At 45.8% G+C, this 26962-nt stretch overlaps 1 protein-coding gene across 2 annotated transcripts; it reads right to left on the reverse strand.

Annotated features, from left to right (window-relative positions):
- Nucleotides 1-12973: 12973 nt before the first annotated feature.
- On the reverse strand, nucleotides 12974-26962 carry MRPS21 (mitochondrial ribosomal protein S21). 2 transcript variants are annotated; one of them, XM_008019252.3, is made up of 3 exons: nucleotides 26857-26962; nucleotides 26334-26448; nucleotides 12974-13289 (listed from the first exon to the last, which is right to left on the reverse strand). In XM_008019252.3, the coding sequence occupies exons 2-3, from the start codon at nucleotides 26414-26416 to the stop codon at nucleotides 13109-13111; spliced, it is 264 nt and encodes an 87-aa protein (XP_008017443.1). In that variant the 5' UTR covers nucleotides 26417-26448; nucleotides 26857-26962; the 3' UTR covers nucleotides 12974-13108. The 2 variants fall into 2 exon arrangements, with proteins under 2 accessions (XP_008017443.1, XP_008017444.1); XM_008019253.3 differs by having other exon boundaries at nucleotides 26803-26859.

Genomic DNA, 26962 nt, shown 5'->3' on the forward strand with positions numbered 1-26962 from the left:
ACACGTGACCAAGGAGGGCTGGGCCGGCAATTCGCGCAGCCGTATTTGCCACTTTCTTGGAGGCTGAACGCATGCGTCGTAGAACCGAAAAGTTTCCCTGAGCAAGTTTCTTGCTTTCTATTTCCTGGGCTAAACCTATTAACTAGATTTCTGCCAAGTTAATGTTTTTAACTTCCTGAAGCGGAAATTGGGCTACTTGCAGTTTTCTTCATATGGAGAATAAGTGCGCAAAGGTAAACTTCGGATACAATGAAGAGCGAGGCTTCTGCGTTTGTGTTCAAACACAGTCTTTCTGGTAGAAAGTAAACCCTTTCACAGTCGTGATCACTAGAATTAGCCACCCCTCCTTAACCTTTCTCCCTAATTTAACAGTGGTGTCAGGCCGTGCGCCGTGGCTCATGCCTGTAATCCCAGCGCTTTGGGCTCAATAAATGACAAGTGAGACCTACCAGTATTGCTTTCTCCATTCTATCAATAGGTCTATATATTTCCTTTTCTCCAAAATGAGGCTCTAACCTACTGACCCTTTCTTTTTCTTTTTTTTTTTTTAATTTTTTGAGACGGAGCCTCACTCTGTCGTCAGGCTGGAGTGCACTGGCGCTATCCCGGCTCACTAAAACTTCCGCCTCCCGAGTAGATGGGACTACAGGCGCGCACCACCACGCCCAGCTAGCTTTTGTATTTTTAGTACAGACGAGGTTTCACCATGTTGGCCAGGATGGTCTTGATTTCTTGACCTTGTGATCCGCCCACCTCGGCCTCCCAAAGTGCTGTCATTTCAGGCTTGAACCAGCACGCCTGGCCCCTACTGACCCTTTAAATCATAACAACGTGTGTGGGCAAAGATAGTTTGGAAAAAGGATGTCCAGTATTATGACACAATTTCTTACGTGAGAAATGGAAAACATTCCATTATTTTTATATTATAAACTATCCAAACTAAAATTCCAAAATGTCTTCTTGGTGGTAGGCTCACTAGAAGATGCAGTTGTTCTTCAGGGAGGTTATTCAAATTCCCCAGATAGTAGGAGATTTTTGTATCTAAAGATACAATGTACATACCAAGCCCCAACTTCCCTGATGGGGCAGCATGACCTAACAGGATAAAGCCTGGCTCTGAAGGAACCAGTTGGGGGAGCTTCAACTTGCTGCTCAACTTATTCACAAATCAGTTTCTCCACTTACAGCTTCTAACACCAATGTCTCACAAAATATTCACTCAAAAAAGTTTGTTGAATGGGTTAATGAGTTTCAACGTTGCAGGGTTGTTGTAAATTTATTTTGTTTTAGTGCTTCTAACAGTCTGAGTTCAATTCCCTATGGAGAAATGTGTTTCTAGAAACTGATTTTAGGCCAGGTGTGGTGGCTTACGCCTGTAATCCCAACACTTTGGGAGGTCAAGGCAGGTGGATCACTTGAGGTCAGGAGTTTGAGACCAGTCTGCCCAACATGGTGAAAATCTCTCTCTCCTAAAAAAATGCAAAAATTAGCTGGGAGTGCCACTGGGCACCTGTAATCCCAGCTACTCAGGAGGCCTAGGCAAGAGAATTGCTTGAACTCTGGAGGTGGAGGTTGCAGTGAGCCAAGATCGCGCCACTGCACTGCAGCCTGGGCAACAGAGGGAGACTCCGTTTCAACAAAACAAAACTGATTTCCAATTTTTATAATTTGATACATTTAAACTGTAGCCTTCCAGTTACTAGCTGTGTTTCCTTCACGTAATTTTTTCTGAGATTGTTTCCTCAATTATAGAATAAGAATCTCTACTTCAAAAAGGTATCGTGAGGATTAAATGTAATGTGTAAGACACAGTTAGTGTGGTACTGGCATAAGAACAGACACATAAACCAACCAAAGAGAATGGAGGGCCGGGCGGAGTGGCTCAAGCCTGTAATCCTAGCATTTCGGGAGGCCGAGATGGGTGGATCACGAGGCCAAGAGATCGAGACCATGCTGGCCAATATGGTGGAACCCCGTCTCTCCTAAAAATACAAAAATTAGCCGGGCGTGGTGGCAGGTGCCTGTAGTCCCAGCTCCTGGGGAGGCTGAGGCAGAAGAATCGCTTGAACGCAGGAGGTGGAGGTTGCAGCGAGCCAAGATTGCACCACTGCATTCCAGTCTCGCGACAAAGCGAGACTCCGTCTCAAAAAAAAAAAAAAAGGAGAATAGAGAGCCCAGAATAAACACTCACATATGTGGTCAGCTGATTTTTTTTTTTTTTCTTTTCTTGAAATGGAGTTTCGCTCTTGTTGGCCAGGCTGGAGTACAATGGCGCGATCTTGGCTCACGGCAACCTCCGCCTCCCAGGTTCAAGCAATTCTCCTGCCTCAGCCTCTGGAGTAGCTGAGATTACAGGCAAGCGCCATCAAGCCAGGCTCGTTTTGTATTTTTTTCTTCTTCTTCTTTTTTTTGAGACAGAGTCTCGCTCTGTCGCCCAGGCTGGATTGCAATGGCACAATCTCAATTCCCTGTAACCTCCGCCTCCTGGGTTCAAGCGATTCTCCTGCCTCAGCCTCCCGAGTAGCTGGAACTACAGGCACGTGCCACCACACCGGGCTAATTTCTTGTAGTTTTAGTAGAGACGGGGTTTCACCGTGTTAGCCAGGATGGTCTCGATCTCCTGACCTCGTGATCTGCCCGCCTCGGCCTCCCAAAGGGCTGGGATTACATGCGTGAGCCACTGCGCCTGGCCTCATTTTGTATTTTTAGTAGAGATGGGGTTTCACCATGTTGGTCAGGCTGGTCTGGAACTCTCGACCTCAGGTGATCCACCTGCCTCAGCCTCCCAAAGTGCTGGGATTACAGGCATGAGCCACTGTGCCTGGCCCCTTTTTTTTTTTTTTCCAAACGGAGTCTCCCTCTGTTGCCCAGGCTGGAGTGCAGTGGCACAATCTTGGCTCACTGCAACCTCCGCCTCCTGGGTTCAGCCAATTCTCCTGCCTCAGCTGGAACTACAGGCACATGGCACCACGCCGGCTAATTTTTTTTTTTTGCATTTTTATTAGGGGTTTCACCACATTGGCCAGGCTGGTCTTGAACTCCTGACATCGTGATCTGCCCGCCTCAGCCTCCCAAAGTGCTGGGATTACAGGCATGAGCCCCTGCGCCTGGCCATGGTCAGCTGATTTTTGACAAAGGTGCCAAGACTATTCAATGGGGAAAGGACAGTCTGTTTAACAAATGATGCTGGGAAAGGCAGATATCCATATACATAAGAGTTAAGTTGGACCCCCAACCTCATACCATATACAAAAATGAATTCAAAATGGATCTAAGACCTGAATATAAGAAATATACAGCTGGGCGCAGTGGCTCACGCCTGTGATTCCAGCACTTTGGGAGGCTGAGGCGGGCGGACCACAAGGTCAGGAGATCGAGACCATCCTGGCTAACATGGTGAAACCTTGTCTCTACTAAAAATACAAAAAATTAGCCAGGCGCGGTGGTGGGTGCCTGTAGTCCCAGCTACTCAGGAGGCTGAGGCAGGAGAATGGCGTGAACCCGGGAGATGGAGCTTGCAGTGAGCCGAGATCACGCCACTGCACTCCAGCCCGGGCGACAGAGCAAGACTCCGTCTCAAAAAAAAAAAAAAAAGAAATATACAAAAACTAGGGGTTGGGCACAGTGGCTCACCCCTATAATTTCAGCATTTTGGGAGACTGAGGCTGGAGGATGACTTGAGGTCAGGTCAGGAGTTTAAGACCAGCCTGGTCAACATGGTGAATCAAGTCCCGTCTCTACTGAAAATAGAAAAATTCACCAGGTGTGGTGGCACACTCATGTAGTCCCAACAACTTGGGAAACTGAGGCAGGAGAATCGCTTGAACCCAGGAGGCAGAGGTTGCAGTGAGCTGGGATCACGCAACTGCACTCCAGCCTGGATGACAGAGGGAGACCCTGTCTCAAATAAATAAATGCATACATAAAAGTAGGGCTAGGTGCAGTGGCTCACATCAATAATCCCATGTGACTGCACTCCAGCCTGGATGACAGAGGGAGATTTTATCTCAAATAAATAAATAAATAAATGTAGGGCTGGGTGCAGTGGCTCACATCTGTAATCCCAGCACTTTGGGAGGCTGAGGCAGATAGATCACTTGGGGCCAGGAGCTCTAGACCGGCCTGCCCAACATGGTGAAATCCCATCTCTACTAAAAATACAAAAATTAATTGGCCGTGGTGGTGCATGCCTGTAATCCCAGCTACTCAGGAGGCTGAGGCACTAGAATCTCTTGAACCTGGGAGGCAGAGGTTGCAGTGACTCAAGATCGTCCCACTGCACTCCAGTCTGGGCCACAGAGTGAGATTCTTTTTTTTTTTTTTTTTTTGGAGACACAGTATCGCTGTATGCCCCAGGCTGGAATGCACTGGTGCGATCTTGGCTCACTGCAACCTCTGCCTCCCAGTTTCAAGCAATTCTCATGCCTCAGCCTCCTGAGTAGCTGGAATTACAGGCGCCTGCCATCATGCCCGGCTAATTTGTGTATTTTTAGTAGAGACGGGTTTCGCCATGTTGGTCAGACTGGTCTGCAACTCCTGGCCTCAAGGGATCCGCCTGCCTTGGCCTCCCAAACTGCTGGGATTACAGATGTGAGCCACTGCACCCAGCCTAGGGTGAGACTCTTGTCTCAAAAAACACCTAAAACTAAAGAGCAATAACTGTTAAACTCTTAGAGGAAAATACAGGAGAACAGGAGAGTATCTTTATGACATTGGATTTGGCGATAATTTCTTGGATGTGATGCCAAACATGCAGTCAAACAAAGGAAAAACAGATGAATTGGACTTCATCAAAATTTAAAGTTTTGTGCATTAAATGACACTATCAACAGAATGAAAAGGCAGCCCACAGAATGTGAGAGAATATTTGCAAGAGATTAATATCCAGAATATATTAAGGACACTTACAACTCAACAACGAAACAGCCTAATTTTTTTTTTTTTTTTTTGAGACAGAGTCTGCTCAGTCACCCAGGCTGGAGTGCAGTAGCACAATCTTGGCTCACTGTAACCTCTGCCTCCCAGGTTCAAGCAATTCTCCTGCCTCAGCCTCCCAAGTAGCTGAAATTACAGGCACATGCCACCAGGCCTGGCTAATTTCTGTATATTTAGTAGAGACAGAGTTTTGCCATGTTGACCAGGCTGGTCTCGAACTCCTGGCCTCAAGTGATCTGCCGGCCTCAGCTTCCCAAACTGCTGGGATTACAGGGGTAAGCCATCATGCCTGGTCAAAACAGCCTAATTCAAAAACAGGCAAAACACTTGAATATACGTATATTCAAAGAAGACAAAAAATGGCAAATAAGCACATGGAAAGATGTTCCACAGCCTGAGTTATTAGGGAAATGCAAAGTAAAACCACAAGGAAATACCACTTCACATCCAGTAGGATGGCTACTATAAAAATAAAAATAAAATAAAATAAAATAAAAGAGGTCAGGTGCAGTGGCTCATGCTTATAATCCCAGCACTTTGGGAGGCTGAGGTGGGTGTATAGCTTGAGCCTGAGAGATCAAGGTGGCAGTGAACTGTGATCATGCCACCGCACTCCAGCTTGGGTGACAGAAAAGGAAGGAGGAAAGATCCAGAGGGAGGAAGGAAGGAAGGAAACAAGTTGGAACCCTTGTGCCCTATTGGTAGTAATATAAAATGGCGCAGCTGCTATGTAAAACAGTATAGTAGTTCCTCAAAAAGTTAAAAACAGAATTTTCAGATGACCCAGCCATTCTGCTTCTGGGTATATACCCCAAAGAAATGCAAACAAGGTCTCAAAGAGATATCTGCACCCCTGTGTTTATAGTAGCATTATTCACAATAGCCAAATGATGGACACAACCCAAGTGTCCATCAACAGATGAGTAGATAAAATATGGTATATACATACAATGGAATATTATTCAGCCATAAAAACAGATGAAGTACTGATACATGCTACAACACAGATGAACCTTGAACATCATATGCTAAGTGAAATAAGCAAGACAAAATGGGCAAATATTGTATGATTCCACTTTCATGAAGTAACCAGAATAGCCAAATAGAGACAGAAAGTAGAATAGAGGCCATCAGGGGCTGGAGAGAGGTGAGTGGGGAGTTAACGCCTAATGGGTATAGAGTTCCTGTTTTGGGTGATGAAAAGTTTTGGAAACAGTGGTGATAATTATACAACATTTACTTAATGATACTGAATTGCATACTTAAAATTATTAAAATGGAAATTTTGTGTATGTATATTTTATCACAATAAAACAAAACATATTTAGGACAGGGCCTGGCACATATTAAGACTCAGTAGATCATATCTGTTGTCATAGATTCCTTCAATAGATATTTACTGAGCATTTAAATGTTGGGCATTATACAAGGCACTGGGAATACAGTGGTAAAAAAGGCCAGGCATGGTGGCTCATGCCTGTAATCCCAGCACTTTGGGAGGCTGAGGTGCGAGGATCACCTGAGGTTAGGAGTTTGAGACCAGTCTGGTCAACATGGTAAAACCCTGTCTCTACTAAAAATACAAAAATTAGCCGGGCGTGGTGGCACATGCCTGTAATCCCAGCTACCTGGGAGGCTGAGGCAGAATAACTGCTGGAACCTGGGAGGCGGAGGCTGCAGTGGGCTGAGATCTCCAGCCTCGGCAACAGAGCAAGACTCCATCTCAAAAAAAAAGAAAAAAGAAAGAAGCTGTGTTATTATAGAAGTAAACTTATAAAGACATTAAACTCAAGACATTAAAAAGATAATACAAAGTTGGTAAAGGGATCAAGGAAGGCATGTTAGAAAACATTCCAGGGTCAAGTGTGGTGGCTCACATCTATAATCTCAACACTTTGGGAGATGGAGGTGGGTGGATCACTTAAGCCCAGGAGTTCAAGACCAGCTTGGGTAAAATAGCAAAACCTCATCTCTACAAAAAATACGAAAATTAGCTGTGTGTGTTGGCATGCGCCTATAGTCCCAGCTACTTGGGGAGGCTGAGGTGGGAGAATCACATGAGCCCAGGAGGTCAAGGCTGCAGTGAGCCATGATCATAGTACTGCACTCCAACCTAACCAACAGAGTAAGATCCTGTCTCAAAAAGAGAAAAAAAATTCCAACTGAGAGCCGGTGGACTAGGGAGGAGAGAAAACAGCATGTGCTGTGATCCAGATGTGCATTTGAGGGGAAAAATGGGTAGAGAGAAAAGCAGGGTTCAATCATGAAGAGTCTTAAATGCCATGCTAAGTGGTTTAAAGTGGTTTAGATTTTGTTTTGAAAGCAATGGGAACCAATGGTCAGTTTAACCAGGAAAGTGAAAAGATCAGGGTTGCATTTTAGAACAATCACTGGCCAAAGCGTGAATAGATTGAAGCCAGACAACACTAAGGTAAGCCGATAGTCAAATAGCTGTTGTAGTAATCCAGAAGAGTCATGATGGTAGCTGGGAGTAGGGTCGTGGCATTTAATCATAGAGACAGCCAGAAGGGATTAAACACATGCTAGTCATGGCTGAATGGGGAGGAAGAATCAAGGATCAGGTATCTAGGCTGGGCGTGGCTCACGCCTGTAATCACAGCACTTTGGGAGGCCGAGGCAGGCAGATCACTAGAACCCAGGAGTTCAAGACCAGCCTGGGCAACATGGTGAAACCCCATCTCTACAAAAAATACAAAAATTAGCCAGGTCCAGTGGCGTACAACTGTAGTCCCAGCTACCTGGGAGGCTGAGGCAGGAGAATCACTTGAGCCTGGGAGGCAGAGGTTGCAGTGAGCCAAGATCAAGCCATTACACTCTAGCCTGGGTGACGGGAGTGAAATGCTGTCTTAAAAAAAAAAAAAAAATCAGGTGTCTGGCTGGCACAACTAGGGGACTATGATTAATTGCTCACATCCATTGTGTTCTGTGTGCCAGACTTGTGCTAAGTACTTGATATGCATTCCATTATTTCATGCTTATTAAAAAACCTATAGATACTGGCCTAGTGAGGTGGCTCATGCCTGTAATCTCAGCACTTTGGGAGGCCAAGGCAGGTGGATCACTTGAGGTTGGGAGTTCGAGACCAGCCTAACCAACATCGAGAAACCCCGTCTCTACCAAAAATACACAATTAGCCGGGCATGGTGGCGCATGCCTGTTAATCCCAGCTACTCAGGAGGCTGAGGCAGGAGAATCACTTGAACCCAGGAGGCGGAGGTTGCTATGAGCTGAGATCACACCATTGCACTCCAGCCTGGGCAATAAGAGCGGAACTCCGTCTCAAAAAAAATAAAAAAATAAAAAAATAAAGAATAAATAAAAACAAAACAAAAACTATAGATACCATTATCCTTATTATTATTATGATTATTTTCAGATGGAGTCTCACTCTGTCACCCAGGCTGGAGTGCAGTGGCATGATCTCGGCTCAATGCAACCTCCACCTCCTGGGTTCAATCCATTCTCCTGTCTCAGACTCCTGAGTAGCTGGGACTACAGGTGTCTGCCACTACGCCCAGCTAATTTTTTGCATTTTTAGTAGCAACAGGGTTTCACTGTGTTAGCCAGGATGGTCTCGATCTCCTGACCTCGTGATCTGCTCGCCTCGGCCTCTCAGAGTGCTGGGATTACAGGCGTGAGCTACCACACCGAGCCCCATTATCCTTATTTCACAGGGGAAACAAGGGTTTATGTTAAATAAGGTACCAAGATCATGATGGAATCCAGATTTTTTTGACTAAGTAAAAATTGTATATGTAAGGTAGCTGAACACATAGTGGAAGTTCCAACATTTTCTTTTCCCTTCGGTTACCTATATAAACACTATTCCTTAACCTTGTTAGTATACAATGAGTGATTATTCCTTAGCATTCTCACTTAACATACAAACTCTTATTTTGTACTTGGTGCAATTCTGAAAACTTGAAAGTACAATGTCAAAATTACTCAACAGAGTCTCAATTTCAAAGGGGTACCTGATTCCAGAGCACTAGATTACGAGATCCTTAAATTATGATGGGAGCAGGCCTGTCAGAGGCACTTCAGTATACAGGTAAGAGATTTCACAAGTGCCCAAGTTCAGGGTAGGAGGTACTTACCTGTCATCCTGTAACTGGGTAAACACCAAACCACTCCTCCTCTGAAACCAATGCAGGGATTAAAGGATTAGTGCAACTCCTACTCATTAAACTACCATACGAGTTATCTTCTAGCTTCCCAGACCAAGGAGTGGAAAGTTTTTTTCCCTATCATCACAGCATAAGCAGATTGGAACTTTATCCAACCACCTATCACATTTATGAGGCCTCTCAACGGACTAGCTGCTAAAACCCATCATTGTTCACTGCTCTGGGGGAGAATGGGCAATAGGACTGAAGATTAAAACAAGTGGGGGATAATTTTTAGAGACTAAGAAAATTTCAAATCTCAGCCACCTCTTAGTATTTTGGAGGGAGCTCAGAAGCAACTTTAGCCCCAGGGGAATAATGCCAAGTAACAGGCCCGGTTCTGTTATCACAAACATGCCTTACCACTGTGGTAGATGACACTATGTTATGGCTCAATATCATTAAAATGTGCTAAAGACCAAATTCAGATTTATTTTATTTAATTAATTTATTTATTTTCTGAGACAGAGTCTCGCTCTGTCGCCCAGGCTGGAGTGCAGTGGCACAATCTCCGCTCACTGCAAGCTCCGCCTCCAGGGTTCACGCCATTCTCCTGCCTCAGCCTCCGGAGTAGCTGGGACTACAGGTGCCCGCCACCGCGTCCGGCCAATTTTTTTTGTGTGTTTTTATTAGAGACGGGGTTTCAACATGTTAGCCAGGATGGTCTCGATCTCCTGACTTCGGAACCCACCCACCTCTGCCTCCCAAAGTGCTGGAATTACAGGTGTGAGCCACCGCGCCTGGCCCAAGGTGTTCTATTTTGGAGCAATTTTTATGGAGGGTCCAATAATATGCTCTATTCACTTGGCCTTATTGCTAATGGAGTAAAAGCGATCAAGCCCTAAGAGGTAGGGACCACAGAAGTTCCCGCATATTTTTTTTGAAGTCCCCGCTTCATTAGTAAGTATGGCAATTGTGAAAGGAAGAAAATATATTTAAAAGACAGAATTGGCTGTTGGTGGTGGCTCATGCCTGTAATCCCAGTACTTTGTGAGGCCGAAGCGGGCGGATCACGCCTGAGGCACGCCTGAAGCAGGAGAGTAGTGTGAACACAGGAGGCGGACTCCTGAGTAGCTGGGACTACAGGCGCCAGTCACTACACCCAGCTAATTTCTTTTTGTATTTTTAGTTGAGACGGGGTTTCAACCTGTTAGCCAGGATGGTCTCGATCTCCTGACCTTGTGATCCGCCCGGCTCGGTCTCCCAAAGTCCTGGGATTACAGGCGTGAGCCACCGTGCCCGGCCAACACCAACTTTTTTGAGACTGAGTCTTGCTCTGTCAACCAGGCTGGAGTGCAGTGGCGCGATCTTGGCTCACTGCAACCTTTGCTTCCCGGGTTCAAGCGATTCTCCTGCCTCAGCCTCCAGGTAGCTGGGATTACAGGTGCCTGCCACCATGCCCAGCTAATTTTTTTGTATTTTTAGTAGACAAGGGGTTTCACTATACTGGCTAGGCTGGTCTCAAAACCTCTGACCTCATGATCCCCCGCCTCGGCCTCCCAAAGTGCTGGGATTACAGGTGTCAGCCATGTACCCAGCCTGGCACTAACTCTTATAATAACAGCATAGCTGTCAGTCAACCAATGGTGGAGAAAACAGCAGGAGAAAAAACAGAGTAGCTGTCTTCCCACAGTGGTCAGTTTCCCCAGCTGTCAAGAGTAACATAATCAGGAGTGCCTGCTGGGTAGAGGCAGTGATGGTGTGAACCTCCACATGAAGTCTCTGTGAGTACTGCAAAGGGCAGTGGTTATAACACTAGCAGGCATCACAATCACCTGCAAGGCTTGTGAAAATAGATTGCTGGGCTCCAACCTCAATTTCCAATATCGAAGCTCTAGAGTAGAGTCCCATAATCTGCATTTCAAGCAATCCCTCTGGTGAAACTGATGCTGCTGATCTGACACTGAAAAGCACTTCTTGTTGGATATTTTTGGTTCTGTGCCATTCTCTCTCAACACTCCATTCCCTCTTTCCTACAATCTACTGAGTCCCACCCATCTATTGCTTTATTTCTTCTCCATCATCCCTTTTTTTTTTTTTTTTGAGATGGAATCTCACTCTGTCGCCCACACTGGAGTTCAATGGTGCAATCTCGGCTCACTGCAACCTCCGCCTCCCGGGTTCAAGCGATTCTCCTGCCTCAGCTTGCCAAGTAGCTGGGACTACAGGCGTGCGCCACCATGCACAGCTAATTTTTGTATTTTTCGTGGAGACGGGGTTTCACCATGTTGGCCAGGGTGGTCTCGATTTCCTGACCTTGTGGTCCACCCACCTCAGCCTCCCGAAGTGCTGAGATTACAGGCGTGAGCCACTGTGCCCAGCCCATCGTCCCTCTCTTAAGTCTCCGTTAGGAAAACTAAAAGGACAGAAAACAGGAATGAACATTAGGGTAGATTTAAGAACTTCTTTGGGCAAGGATTCCAGCACTCCAGTCTGGTTGATAGGTGTTTTCAGAAGCAGAATTTATTCTAAAAACATACATGCATCCTCTCCTCTCTACCCAACAGGGAACAGTTTAATAAAAAGTAATAGATGCTTTCTCAGTAAGATTTTGCTTGGGGATTCAAAAAAATTGGGTAGGAAATGGTAGACATATTTCAATATATTAAAAAAAATTTCCGGCCAGGTGCGGTGGCTCATGCCTGTAATCCCAACACTTTGGGAGGCCAAGGTGGGTGGATCACTTGAGGTCAGGAGTTTGAGACAAGCCTGGACAACATGGTGAAACCCTGTCTCTACTAAAAATACAAAAATTAGCCAGGTGTGGTGGCACGTGCCTGTAGTCCCAGCAACTCGGGAGGCTGAGGCAGGAGAATCACTTGAACCCAGGAGGCGGAGGTTGCAGTGAGCCGAGACTGTACCACTGCACTCCAGCCTGGGGGACAAGAGCGAGACTTCCTCTTAAAAAAACAAAAAGAAAAAAAAGAAAAAACAATTCCTTACTTCTCCTAGACTTTCAAAAAAGTTTTCATTGTAGTACAACATAAAATTTACCATCTTAGGCCGGGTGCGGTGGCTCACGCCTGTAATCCCAGCACTTTGGGAGGCCGAGGCGGGCGGATCACAAGGTCAGGAGATCGAGACCACGGTGAAACCCCGTCTCTACTAAAAATGCAAAAAATTAGCCGGGCGCGGTTGCGGGTTGCAGTCCCAGCTACTGGGGAGGCTGAGGCAGGAGAATGGCAGGAACCCGGGAGGCGGAGCTTGCAGTGAGCCGAGATCGCGCCACTGCCCTCCAGCCAGGGGGACAGAGCCAGACTCCGTCTCAAAAAAAAAAAAAAAAAAAAAATTTTTACCATCTTAAAACATTTAAGGGTATAGTTCAGTGGCATTAAGTACATTCATCCTTTTGAGCAACCACCATCACCATCCATCATCTTTTTCCGTTTTTTTTTTTGAGATGGAGTCTCACTCTATCATCCAGGTTGAAGTACAGTGGCATGATCTTGGCTCACTACAACCTCTGCCTCCCCAGTTCAAGCAATTCTCCTGCCTCAGCCTCCCAAGTGTCTCGGACTACAGGCGTGTACCACCACACCCAGCCAATTTTTTTTTGGTATTTTTAGTAGAGATGGGGTTTCACCACATTGGCCAGGCTGGTCTCAAACTCCTGGCCTCAAGTGATCCACCCGCCTCAGCCTTCCAAAGTGTTGGGATAACAGGTATGAGCCACCGTGCCTGGCCATCATCTCCTGAAGTTTTTCATCTGCTCAAACTGAAACTCTGTGCCCATTAAACAATAATTCCTCATTGCCCCCTCCTCCAGCCCCAGCAAACACCATTCTACTCCTAGACTACTTTCAGACTCAGTTTCTTCTTTCACTTAATAAAAGACAGGGTCCACTGCTGACTAATGGAATTGTTTCTATATTTGGAGGCCTTTTTGCAGACATGTGATTTGAGTTTAGGAAATGGGACTGTACAAAGAAAAGAGATGGAGACAAAACTGGATGAGGGTTTCGCACTGGGTGTCCCATCCACAGGCCTCAGCAGCCCTGCCACGGATCTGCCCGATTCTTTCGCATCAAGAAGTTGATCTTGCGAGCCATTTCCATGTTGTAGATCCGCCGGCACCTTTCATAGCTTTCCCTCTGTCGCCGGCGGCATGGCTTCTCATAATACCGCCGACGTTTAATGTCCTCAATGAGCCCATCCATAGTGAGGATTCTGTATAAAGGCAAGCAATGAGGTTAGACATTTGGGATCATCATTACTCTTTCCCAGTTTAGCAAATAGTCAGAAGTCGATTGGCCAAACAACTGGTATTTATAAAAATTACAGTGGGAAATGGTGACAATAGAGCATTAACTGCCTACTTACAGAAGCCTCAATAAGAATCTGTGGGCCGGGTACAGTGGCTCATGCCTGTAATCCCACCACTTTGGGAGGCCAAGGTGAGCAGATTGTTTGAGCCCAGGAGTTTGAGACCAGCCTAGGCAACATGACATGTGTCTGTAGTGCTAGCAACTTAGGAGGCTGAGGTGGGAGCATCACTTGAGCCCAGGGGAGACTGAGGCTGCAGTGTGCCATGTTTGCACCACTGTACTCCAGCCTGGGTGACAGAGTAAGACCCTGTCTCAAAAAAGAAAAAAAAAAAATTTCAGCATAGGCAACAAGGCAAAACCCCGTCTCTGCAAATAATACAAACATTAACCAGGCATGGTGGTACACGCCTGTAGTCCCCTCTACTCAGGAGGTTAAGGTGGGAGGATCAATTGAACCTGGGAGTTCGAGGCTGCAGTGAGCTGAGATCCTATCACTGCATTCTAGCCTGGGCAACAGAGTAAGACCTTGACTCAAAAAAAAAAAAAAAAAAAAAAAAAAAAAGGCTGGGCACAGTGGCTCATGCCTGTAATCCTAGCACTTTGGGAGGCCAAGGCGGGTGGATCACCTGAGGTCAGGAGTTCGAGATCAGCCTGACCAATATGATGAAACCCTGTCTCTACTAAAAATACAAAAATTAGCTGTACATGATGGCGTGCGCCTGGAGTCCCTCTCAGCTACTCAGGAGGCTGAGGCAGGAGAAATGCTTGAACCCAGGAGGCAGAAGTTGCAGTGAGCCAAGATTGCACCACTGTACTCCAGTCTGGGCAACAGAGTGAGACTCTGTCTCAAAAAAAAAAAACAAAAAAAAAAGTGGGGAAATAAAAAAGCAATTACTTACATGGTCCTTGCTCTTGTAGAGTTTATAGTCAAAGTTATGTTCTCAAACCTATTTTACCACAACACACATGAGGGATATGATACAGTCCCTTAAGAACATGTCTCCCTAGAGCAATGATTCTCAATTAATGGGCATTTAAGAGACTTCAATTGGGGAGAGTCATTTTCAACAAGAACAAAATCACTAGGGGTGATTCTTAAGGTGATTCTCTTACTTAAAGTTCCATCCCGCCAGGCGCGGTGGCTCACACCTGTAATTCCAGCACTTTGGGAGGCTGAGGTGGGCGGATCAGCTGAGGTCAGGAGTTTGAGAGCAGCCTGACCAACATGGAGAAACCCCGTCTCTACTAAAAATACAAAATTAGCTGGGCATGGTGGTATATGCCTGTAATCCAGCTACTCGGGAGGCTGAGGCAGGAGAATTGCTTGAACCCTGGGGGTGGAGGTTGCAGTGAGCCAAGGTCGCGCCATTGCACTCCAGCCTGGGCAACAAGAGCGAAATTCCATCTCAAAAAGATCACTTGAGGTCAGGAGTTCAAGACCAGCCTGTCTAACATGGTGAAACCCCGCCTCTACTAAAAATACAAAAATTAGCTGGGCATAGTGGTGGGCGCTTGTACTCAGGAGGCTGAGGCAGGAGAATCCCTTGAACTCGGGGTGGAAGCTGTAGTGAGCAGAGATGGTGCCACTGCACTCCAGCCGAGGCAACAGAGACTCTGTCTCAAGGAAAAACAAAACAAAAACTCACAAGAGGCATTAAACCTGAACATGAGAACAAGAAAGTGGTTGTGAAGGAATCCTAAAGAACAACTTATCTGAAGTGTGAATACGTAGGTTGCCCTATTTCCACTCTTTTCCTATACCAATTATTGTCCTAAAACAAATCAGATCATGTCACTCTGGTGCTAAAAAATCTTTCCTAATGTACAGAATGACCTAAGCCACTAAAGTTCCCAGAATCATCTGCACATTAGAACTGCCCAGGGATCTTTTAAACATTCCAAACCCTGGGCCACACCCCAGACTAATTAAATCACAAAGGAGAGGGAAAGGGACATGAGCAGGTTTTTAAGTTTCCCAGGTGATTCCAATGTACAGACAGATTTTGGAACTACTAGTCTAAGCTCAAAGCCTGAACAATTGCACCCTATATATATATCTTTTTTTTTTTTTTTTTTTGAGACGGAGTCTTGCTCAGTCGCCCAGGCTGGAGTGCGGTGGCACAATCTCGGCTCACTGCAAGCTCCGCCTCCCGGGTTCACGCCATTCTCCTGCCTCAGCCTCCCGAGTAGCTGGGACTACAGGCACCCGCCACTACGCCCGGCTAATTTTTTTGTATTTTTAGTAGAGACGGGGTTTCACCGGGTTAGCCAGGATGGTCTCGATCTCCTGACCTCGTGATCCGCCCGTCTCGGCCTCCCAAAGTGCTGGGATTACAGGCGTGAGCCACCGCGCCTGGCCTATATATATATCTTTATCTTTAATAACCTGCCCTACTGATCACTTGAGGTCAGGAGTTCGAGACAAGCCCGGCCAAAGTGGTGAAACCCTGTCTCTACTAAAAATACAAAAATTAGCTGGGCATGGTGGTGCCCATCTGTAATCCCAGCTACTTGGGAGGCAGAGGCAGGAAAATAGCTTGAACCTGGGAGGTGGAGGTTGCAGTGAGTCGAGATCAAGGCACTGCACTCCAGACTGGGCGAAAGATGGAGACTCCGTCTCAAAAAGCAAAAACAAAACACCTGCCCTATAATGCCAATGCTCTAGTCACACTTAAGTGTATGCAGTTCTACAGGCATCCTACATACTTGTTTTTTCTTTGCTCATGATATTCCCTCTACTTGAAATATCATTCTTTTCTTTTTCTTCCTGATGAAATCCTACTTGTTCCTCAAAGGCCCAAATCAATTGTTATCACATCTGTAAACTAGTTCAGGTGAAATCAAACTTTAGCATGCAGTAGTCATCTGGAAAGCTTGTTAAAACAGGGATTGCTGGCTGGCCATGGTGGCTCACACCTGTATCCCAGCACTTTGGGAGGCCAAGCTGGCAGGATCGCTTGAGCCCAGGAGTTTGACACTAGCCTGAGCAACATAGTGAGACCCCCATCTCTACAAAAAATAAAAAATTAGCCAGACATGGTGGCACACACACCTGCACTCCCAGCTACTTGAGAGGCTGAGGTGGGAGAATGGGAGAATTGCTTTAACCTGGGAGATTGAGACTGCAGTGAGTCATGATCGTGGTACTGCACTCCACCCTGGGCAAGCAAGACCCTATTTCTTTCTTTTGACACGGAGTTTCGCTCTCGTTGCCCAGGCGGGAGTGCAATGGTGCAATCTCGGCTCAGTGCAACCTCTGCCTCCTGGGTTCAAGCAATTCTCCTGTCTCAGCCTCCCAAGTAGGAATTACAGGCACCTGCCATCAGGCCCAGCTAATTTTTGTTATTTTTAGTAGACACAAGGTTTCGCCATGTTGGCCAGGCTGGTCTCGAACTCCTGACCTCAGGTGATCCACCCGCCTCAGCCTCCCAAAGTGCTGGGATTACAAGCGTAAGCCACTGCAGCCGGCTTTTTGTTTGTTTTTTTTTTTTTTGAGACAGACTCTCGCTCTGTTGCCCAGGCTGGAGTGCAGTGGCACAATCTCAGCTCACTGCAACCTCTGCCTCCCGGGTTCAAGTGATTCTCTTGCCTCAGGCTCCCGAGTAGCTGGGACTACAGACACGTACCACCACGCCCAGCTAATTTTTGTATTTTTAGTAGAGATGGAGTTTCATCATATTGGTCAGGCTGGTCTTGAACTTCTGACCTCATGATCTGCCTGCCTGGGCCTCCCAAAGTGCTGGGATTACAGGCAAGAGTCACCGTGCTCGGCTGTGAAACCCTATTTCAAAGACCACCACAGACTGCTGTGCCAGTTTCTGATTCTGTAGGCCTAGAGTAGGGGGCCAAGAATTTGCATTTCTAACAATTCCCACCTGATATTGCTGCTGATGGTCCATGGACAACCAACACCATGGCACACTGTTAATGTCTCTCTCTTTTTTTTTTTTAAGGCAGGGTCTCGCTCTGTTGCCCAGGCTGCAGTGCAGTGTCACCATCTTGGCTCCCTGCAGCCTCCGCCTCTCAGGTTCGAGCAATTCTCCTGCCTCAGCCTCCTAAGTAGCTGGGATTACAGGGGCGTACCACCACACTTGGATAATTTTTGTACTTTTAGTAGAGACAGAGTTTCACCATGTTGGCCAGGCTGGTCTCGAACTCCTGACCTCAGGTGATCCACCCGCCTCGGCCTCCCAAAGTGCTGGGATTACAGGTGTGAACCACCACGCTCGGCTAATGTCTCTTTTATAGCACTGGTCAAACAGTATTACATTGAACCCCTCATTGGGTTGTGTCCTTTCTAAGGTTAGAGATCAAATCCGTAACTACACTCCTATGAAATTGTTTAGGCAAATAATGTCCTCTTTTTATAGACTAGGAAACTGAAGTTCAGAGAGGCTGACCTGCCCAAGATCACAAAATGGAACTATAAGCAAAATTCAGTAGTAAAGTGCTCTACAACAGTATTCTGCTTCTCAAACAAAAACCACCAATTTCAGAAGACAAATTGTTGCAGTATCCATGGGTAAAAGAGGGAGTGAAGAGCTGGGCTAGACTCTTCAATCAGAATAAAGAAGAAACGGAAGCCGATACAGGACACTGGAAGAAAAAAATGATCTAAGCATGTAAACATTTATTTCTGCTGAGACTTGTGTTTAATACTGTCTAATGAAGGTTGCTTTTTGGACTAGAAAGTAGTATACTGGAGAAAATATAGAAAAAAGCCCCCGAAAGAAAAAGATTGGATATATAATATAGAAAGTACAAGGAGACTGGATTTGAGAGAATATAAAAAGGACAGAGACCCTGAATAAATATGACCTAAGAAGAGGAATCTATTAGAATGACAGACAGTTTAAAAGTAGGATGCAACAACACTGCAAGAGGAGGAATGGGTTGAGTATGACTCAGGAACCCTACTGGAGTTCCAAAAGGCTTCTAAAACAAAGGTGATCATCTTACCAAGGAAATGCCTGTACTGTCAGGCAAAAGGGCAAGACAAGGAAAAAGAATACTAAAAGAACATAAGAATGGTGAAGGGAAAAGAAAGAATATAACGATGGGGGTTGGTAAATGGCATTCCCTGGATGTACTACTTACTTCCAAAACACAGACCAAATAAATTCCAAGATGCCAGGTGAGGATTCCCTCCCTTACCTGGCACGTTCTAGTCATCCTAAAAAAGGCACAGATTATCTTCAAATGATCCAGAGTTCCTACAGTAGAGGTGTCTACTCAAGTTCACCTCTAATAGAAAAGGATGCAAGAAGAGCTTTGTAAAACACAAGAATAGAGAGGGTGTTACTAATGATGCTTCTGCTTCCAAAAGTAGTTCAAGGACTAGCATATCAAGAGCTTTAGAGTAAACAGATCAGCCTGGAGTTCGGGCGCCTGGCAACCTAATACTGAAGGAGAAACCAGCTGCCAGCTTTAGTGAAATTCAAATGATTATGTAAAAGGAGCCAAGCTGCCTGGAGTGGGGGGGAGTTGCGGGTGGCAGACTCACATGTCAGTGTAGCCAGTCTACATCAGGACAGACGTGTATGCAGAAGGACTCAATGGACCTACAAGGTAGCCCACTAGGCGTAAAAGGAGTCAACAGGGCATGCTTCCAGTGTACTCGCCTTTCTTTGCTTGGGGCCCAGTCAATCATGCAGGGCTTCCTAGCAACCCCCACTTTCCACCTCCTCATCCCCAGGCACCAATGAGGGCCCCCAGTTATATAACAGGCATTTTATGGTGGCCTCACTGGGCAGACACATAGGCTGTTTTCTTTGTAAGACTCTCTCTGTACTTCAAACATGGTAAAGCTTTAATCACCTTCCTCTACACTCATTTGCTCTCCTACCTATTGTAATTAGGAGAGCAATTACAGAACGAGCAAATTATTTTTAAACTACCAGCTATGAGAAAGCTGAAAGAGATCAGAAGACGGTTGGAGTGTGAGAGAGATAATACAGAAAAAGTGGCTAGAGACAGGACATTTGGGAAAAGCAGAGAAAAGGAAGAAACAGAAAAGTACATCAGTCAGCAAATGTGATTAACAGGCAGCAGGAAAACAGAAGATTGGATCACTCCAAAATCAGTCTGCTCATATATACAAGTTTAAAAGTCCTTACCTAGAAAATTATTCTAAGAGGCCAGGCGCAGTGGCTCACGCCTGTAATCCCAGCACTTTGGGAGGCCAAGCGGGCCAATCACGAGGTCAGGAGTTCAAGACCAGCCTGGCCAACATGGTAAAACCCCATCTCTACTACAAAAAATTAGCCAGACTTAGTGGTAGATGCCTGTAATCCCATCTACTCGGGAGGCTGAGGCAGGAGAATCACTTGAACCCGGGAGACAGAGGTTGCCGTGAGCGAAGATCATGCAGTCTGGGCAACAGAGCGAGACTCTGTCTCAAAAAAAAAAAAAAAAAAAAAAAAAAAGAAAAAGAAAAAAGGAAATTATTCTAAGACTGGTATGGTTTTTAAAATGCTGCCAGCCAGGTGCCAACCCCTTTTCTTTTTAAGCAATGTAAATTGCTTTATTTCAAATTCTACTCCTACTTTGGTATTTTAATCCCTGAAGAAAAGGTAATACTGTGCTTCTTAACTAGGGTACTTAACAGAACGCCAAGGGATACAAGAGTTTCTGGACAAATTTGATGCATCTGTCTGGAGCACCAATTTTAACTCAAGGGAGCGGGGGTGTTACCCGTAAAACAGATGCAATGGCAGTGAATACGAAGTTCACCTTAAATTTTAATTTAGGGAAACTTCAAAGAAATTCCATGTTTGCTTATAGTAGCAGAACCCCTATAGTTCATTCACACTCCTGTGCTGTTAACGACACTTCAGTGGAAAAGTTTGACAAACATTAAATAAGGAAGTGACAAAAAAGATAAAGGAACATTTGTGTTCATTAAGAAGACATTTAATGAGAGCTTCGGATGTGCCAGACACTTTGGTAAATCCAAGAGATATACAAATGAAAAAGCGTAAGTTTCTGTCCCTAAGGAGGCTACAAGTCTTTTTTTTTTTTGAGACAGGGTTTCACTCTGTCACCCAGGCTGGAGTGCAATGGTGCAATCTCAGCTCACTGCAACCTCCTCTCCTGGGTTTAAGCAATTCTCCTGCCTCAGCCTCCTGAATAGCTGGGATTACAGGCGCGCACCACCATACCCGGCTAATTTTTATATTTTTAGTAGAAACGGGGTTTCACTATGTTGGCCAGGCTGGTCTCGAACTCCTAACCTCAAATGATCCGCTTGTCTCAGACTCCCAAAGTGCTGGGATTACAGGCATGAGTCACGGTGCCGGGCCAGGAGGCTACAAGTCTATTATAATAATTTTCAATCCTGGTGAAATCTCATGGTATGTTTTTCAAAACGCTGCCAGCCAGGTGCCAACCCTTGGAGATTCTAATTCATCTCAGATTGGGCCCTGGCATTAGTTTTGTTTTCTTGACAGTTCCCCAGGTGATCCTAATAGGCAGCCAGGGTTGACACCACAGGGTGTCACACTGACCACTCTCCTGCTGTCTAATATTAACACTTCCACCCAGGAAATAGGTATGTGCAAAATGCCGGTCATCAATAAAAAGAGAACCATAAAAGTAGTATGTGCGCTGGGTGTGGTGGCTCACGCCTGTAATTCCAGCACTTTGGGAGGCCGAGATGGGTGGATCACCTGTGGTCGTCAGGAGTTTGAGACCAGCCTGGCCAACATGGTGAAACCCTGTCTCTACTAAAAATACCAAAATTAGCCAGGCACGGTGGCAGGCGCCTGTAATCCCAGCTACTTGAGGGGCTGAGGCAGGAGAATCACTTGAACCCAGGAGGCGGAGGCTGCAGTGAGCTGAGATCACGCTATTGCACTCCAGCCTGGGGGACAAGAGCGAGACTTCGTCTCAAACAAACAAAAAACAGAAAAAAAACAGGAAAAGCAAAAACTGAGTGTTGATTAAATTAAAAATATAGTGGATGACAAGGATTTTTAAAAGAGGCAGATATAAAGGGGTATAGACAACCTTAGACAAAGAAGTAAGAAGAGAGTCTTCTCTCAAAAGATAAGAGCTGGCCTTATGTTTTCTGCAAAGCTGGTATCAATGAAGAGATAATCAGGAAGGAGATGAGAAATATTTTGTTTCTCAGATTCTTTGTTTCAAATTGTAAGTGTAAATGGGGATGCATTCCATATATGATATGGGGCATCACTGCAGTCTCTGTCTCCCAGGTTCAAGCAGTTCTTCTGCCTCAGCCTCCCGAGTGGCTGGGATTACAGACCTGTGCCACCATGCACAGCTAATTTTTGTATTTTTAGTAAAGACCAGGTTTTGCCATGTTGGCCAGGCTAGTCTCGAACTCCTGGCCTCAAGAGATCCAGCTTCCTCTGTCTCCCAAAGTGCTGAGAATACTCGAGTGAGGGACTGCACCCAGCCACTACTCTCTTGATACAACTGTACGAAGTGGTTCGGCTGGACGTGGTGGCTCACGCCTGCTCATCCCAGCACTTTGGGAGGCCGAGGCGGGCAGATCACGAGGTCAGGAGATCGAGATCATTCTGGCTAACACGGTGAAACCCCATCTCTACTAAAAATACAAAAAATTAGCTGGGGTGGTGGCATGCGCCTGTAGCCCCAGCTAGTCGGAAGGCTGAGGCAGGAGAATCGCTTGAACCTGGGAGGTGGAGGTCACAGTGAGCTGAGACTATACCACTGCACTCCAGCCTGGGCGACAGAGGGAGACTCCATCTCAAATAAATAAATAAATAAATAAATAAATAAACAAAAGAAGTGGTTCAGTAAATAATACTATACCACAAATTTTGTTGTTCTTTGTCAAAGTAGCTAATTTTCTAAAAACAAAATTCTTGTTTTTGTGTTATCTATACTTTAGGAATAAGGGAACTAAAACTGAGCCTTTTGGAAATTTGTTTACCATTAAGTAACAGCTATCCTTTGATCTTTCAATAATATAAACATCTCAACAACCATGGCCAGAAGACCCATCTAAATCTACCAAAATAAATCATACAGAAAAAGATTTACAGGGAGAAGTCAGAAAAAAAGAGTGAAGTTATACATAACACATGCCTTTTCCTAAATTCAACATTCATCTCACTAGCTAACTCACTACAGGGTCTGGATGTTACCTATAAAGACGTTCATTTTAGGCTGGGTGCAGTGGCTCAAGCCTGTAATCCCAGAACTTTGGGAGGCCAAGGCGGGTGGATCACATGAGATCAGGAGTTTGAGACCAGCCTAACCAACATGGAGAAACCCCATCTCTAGTGAAAATAGAAAATTAGGCCGGGCGTGGTGGCTCAAGCCTGTAATCCCAGCACTTTGGGAGGCCGAGACGGGCGGATCACGAGGTCAGGAAATCGAGACCATCCTGGCTAACACAGTGAAACCCCGTCTCTACTAAAAAATACAAAAAAAAAAAAAAACCGGGCGAGGTGGCGGGCGCCTGTAGTCCCAGCTACTCGGGAGGCTGAGGCAGGAGAATGGCAAAAACCCGGGAGGCGGAGCTTGCAGTGAGCTGAGATCCGGCCACTGCATTCCAGCCTGGGCAACAGAGCAAGACTCCGTCTCAAAAAAAAAAAAAAAAAAAAAAAAAGAAAATTAGCCAGGTGTGGTGGCGCATGCCTGTAATCCCAGCTACTCAGAAGGCTGAGGCAGGAGAATCGTTTGAACCTAGGAGGCAGAGGTTGTGGTGAGCCGAGATGGCGCCACTGCACTCCAGTCTGGGCAACAAGAGCGAAACTCTGTCTCCAAAAAAAAAAAAAAAGTCGTTCATATTGTTACTTCCAAGATAGCAAGATAGGGGCAGAGAAAGGTCATCAGACATAATATACTTCTCAGACATGCCACCAGAAGGTCTGAAATAGGAGAGTTGGGAATGAGGAGAAATAGAGAAAAATGAAACAGGATACCTTACAACCTGGTACTTATCTTTACTTTCAGCGTAAGTGACAATGTAGAGGGAACAGCTTCAGGCCAAGGATATGACTGTTATGCACAAAGAATGAGGTGATGCAGCTGACCCCAGATTTTTTATTTTTATTTTTAGTCTTACTCTGTGGCCTAGACTGGAATGCAGTGGTATGATTGTGGCTCACTGCAGCCTCCGCTTCCCAGGTTCAAGTGATTCTCCTGCCTCAGCCTCCCAAGTAGCTGAGATTACAGGCACCTGCCACCACATCCGGCTAATTTTATATATTTAGTAGAGATGGGGTTTCACCCTGTTGGCCAGCCTGGTATTGAACTCCTGACCTCAGGTGATCCACTTGCCTCAGCCTCCCAAAGTGCTGGGATTACAGGCATGAGCCACCACGCCTGACCCTAAGACCAGATCCTTTTAAAAGACATATAAACCATTCTGAGCCTGCAACTGCTTCTCATTTACACAGCTTCTGACAGCATTTTTTTCCTCACTAACTGTGGTCTTCTGCCATCCGACCTTCTACACCTAGAACTCTCTGCTTTGCTAAGAACCAGGTTCCCTTTCCTTTGCCCTCTCAGTCCTCAAGAACCCTACTGATATTTAAACCCAATCAGATGAGGATTCTCGGTTTTTTTTTTTTTAAAGCTACACCTACTGAAATGATAAGGATTCTAAATTGGAAAATGAACTACTGTAAGTCTCTCCATTTCTAGTAAGACTAGTAAATAATCTATTATTAAAGAACACTGCATTCAAAAGATGTGCTTTAGGATCCTCTCCACCATTCAGTAATTGCATAACCCAATAAAGATAATCTGATCTTCCAAGGCTTCCCTTACTTGTGAAATAAAGCTACCACATTAAAGGCCTTAAGGCAATATCTTTCCTACATTTTTTTTTAAGAGACGTGGTCTCACTATGCTTCCTAGGTTACAGTGGAGTGGTTATTCACAGGCACAAGAGTGCACTCACACTACAGTCTTGGACTCCTGGGTTCAAGCAATCCTCCTGCCTCAGCCTCTGGAGCAACTGGGACTACAGGAGCCCCTTCCTTACAATTCTTTGATAATTCAACTCAACAAGCATTTGTTTCTCCAAAAATTACTTCACAATGGGGAAAGAAAATGATGAGTGAGTCATACCAGAAAGTCAAAATCCACACAACTGGTGAGAAGGGAAGGCTAAGAACTTTTTGCTTGAGAAATCAGTGGTAAAGTATTACTAGGGCTGGGCCGGGTGCAGCGGCTCACGCCTGTAATCCCAGCATCTTGGAAGGCTGAGGCAGGTGGATCACAAGGCCAAGAGATTGAGACCATCCTGGACAACATGGTGAAACCCCGTCACTACTAAAAATACAAAAATCAGCCAGGCGTGGTGGCAGGCACCTGTAGTTCCAGCTATTCGGGAGGCTGAGGCAGGAGAGTCACTTGAACCCAGGAGGCAGAGGTTGCAGTGAGTCGAGACTGCGCCACTGTGCTCCAGCCTGGCAACAGAGCAAAAAAAAGTATTATTAGGGCTCTTCTACATCTTTTAGCCTGGCATTCAAAAATTTTCAATAAAGCTATAAAGCTCCTCCACCCCAGCTAGTTCATTTCCATTTATGTATTTTTCCTTATGCTGTATCTTTCCTCAAAACTTGTAAGCTTTCCTATCTTTCCTTTTTTTCCCTTTCTTCTTATTTAATATTTTTAGAAATGGGCTCTTGCTATGTTTACCAGATTGGTCTTGAACTCTTGGCAAAAAGCAATCCTCCCTACTAGGCCTCCCAAAGTGCTAGGATTACAGGTGTGAGTCATCCCACCCAGCCAGCTTTCCCATCTTTGGCCTGCTTCTCTAGGATCCCAAGCTGAATTTACCATTTCCTTTAGCTTTGTCCCATGCCAATACCTCTCTCAACTTCCTATTTATCATACTATGTTCCTGCTTCCTAGCAATTTCACATCTTGATTTTCCCTTTGGGCTCTTTTTTAAGTCTTCGAAAGAATTCAGGTTCCCCATAAAAGGAGTGATTACACTTGGGCAACATGGTGAGACTTCCTCTGTACAGAAAATACAAAAATTAACTGCGGTGGTGGCGTGCGGGGCTAGACCCAGCTACTCAGGAGACTGAGGCGGGAGGGTTACTAAGCAACACAGTAAGACCCTGTCTCAATTTAAAAAGTGGGGCCGGGCGCAGTGGCTCAGCCTGTAATCCCAGCACTTTGGGAGGCAGAGGTGGGTGGATCACCTGAGGTCAGGAGATCGAGACCATCCTGGCCAACAAGGTAAAACCCCGTCTCTACTAAAAATACAAAAATTGACCGGGTGTGGTGGCGGGCACCTGTAGTCCCAGCTGCTCGGGAGGCAGAGGCAAGAGAATGGCATGAACCCAGGAGGTGGAGCTTGCAGTGAGCCGAGATTGTGCCACTGCACTCCAGCCTGGGTGAGAGAGAGGCTCCATCTCAAAAAAACAAAATTAAATTAAATTAAAAGTGGAGAGGTGGAGGGGAGTGATTACTTGTTGAATAAGATTCATACAGTTAGGTTTGAGGAACACCTTTTTTATCTTTTCTTTTTTTTTTTTTTTTTTTTTGAGACAGAGTCTCACTCTGTTGCCCAGGCTGCAGTGCAGTGGCTCGATCTCGGCTCACTGCAACCTCTGCCTCCCGGGTTCAAGCGATTCTCCTGCCTCAGACTCTCAAGTAGCTGAGATTACAGGCGCCTGCCACCACGCCCGGCTAATTTTTGTATTTTTAGTAGAGATGGGGTTTCACCATGTTGGCCAGGCTGGTCTGAAACTCCTGACCTCATGTGATGCACCCGCCTCGGCCTCCCAAAGTGCTGGGATTACAGGCGTGAGCCACCGCGCCCGGCCCAGAACTTCATTTTTAAGATAATAAACTGAGGGACTGAGACGTTTTAAGAGACTGTGAACACCTGGGCTGGCGCTGCTTTGAGAATAATCAACGAAAGGGAAAGGCAGAGAATAACCACCGCACTTCCCAGAGAGTCTAGGCATGATTCTGGTCCCTTAACAGTTACCTGTTTAGGATCCTGTATGCACTTTCCACGTTCCCTTCCTGTACCATCACAGTCCTGGCGATGAACTTCAGATGTTTTGCCATGACCTTGGATTTAAACCTTCACTCTGTAGAGCCTAAAGGATGATGGAGAAAAGGTGAGGAAATTAGAAAGAGAAACGCAACATAATACAAACTACACCGCGCGGCTTATTTAGGATTTGGAAATTCAACATGTTCAGGGACGCGCGAGATAGAGCACACAGAAGTCATCCTAGAAAGTAGACGCGAATCGTTATCTCTCATTCTCACTGCCAATTCAAACCCTCGCATAGAGAAGAAAAGAGATGGTAGCCGGGCATGGGAAGGACAGGAGCTACAAGGAAGCGCCACAGGGTCCCAACCACCGCATAGTTCCAAAAGCGGCTGGGTTGGGAGTTAGGAAAGGACTCTTTGTTAGTCTTTGGAAAAGCGAGCGAAAGCCCGCAAACCTGCTCTCTCGCCAAGCCAGCCTTCCTTCACCCAAACCCTGCACAACTCCTCACCTGGCGTCCTCAGTACCTAGCCGACCCGAAAGGTTCTCACTACCGGAAGCGGAAACTACGGAATCGTCAGCGCCGCGCAAAGAAACAGGCTGAGGGAGACGACGTG

This window comes from Chlorocebus sabaeus, chromosome 20 (genome assembly GCF_047675955.1).
Source record: "Chlorocebus sabaeus isolate Y175 chromosome 20, mChlSab1.0.hap1, whole genome shotgun sequence".
In the NCBI taxonomy this organism is placed as follows: Eukaryota; Metazoa; Chordata; class Mammalia; order Primates; family Cercopithecidae; genus Chlorocebus; species Chlorocebus sabaeus.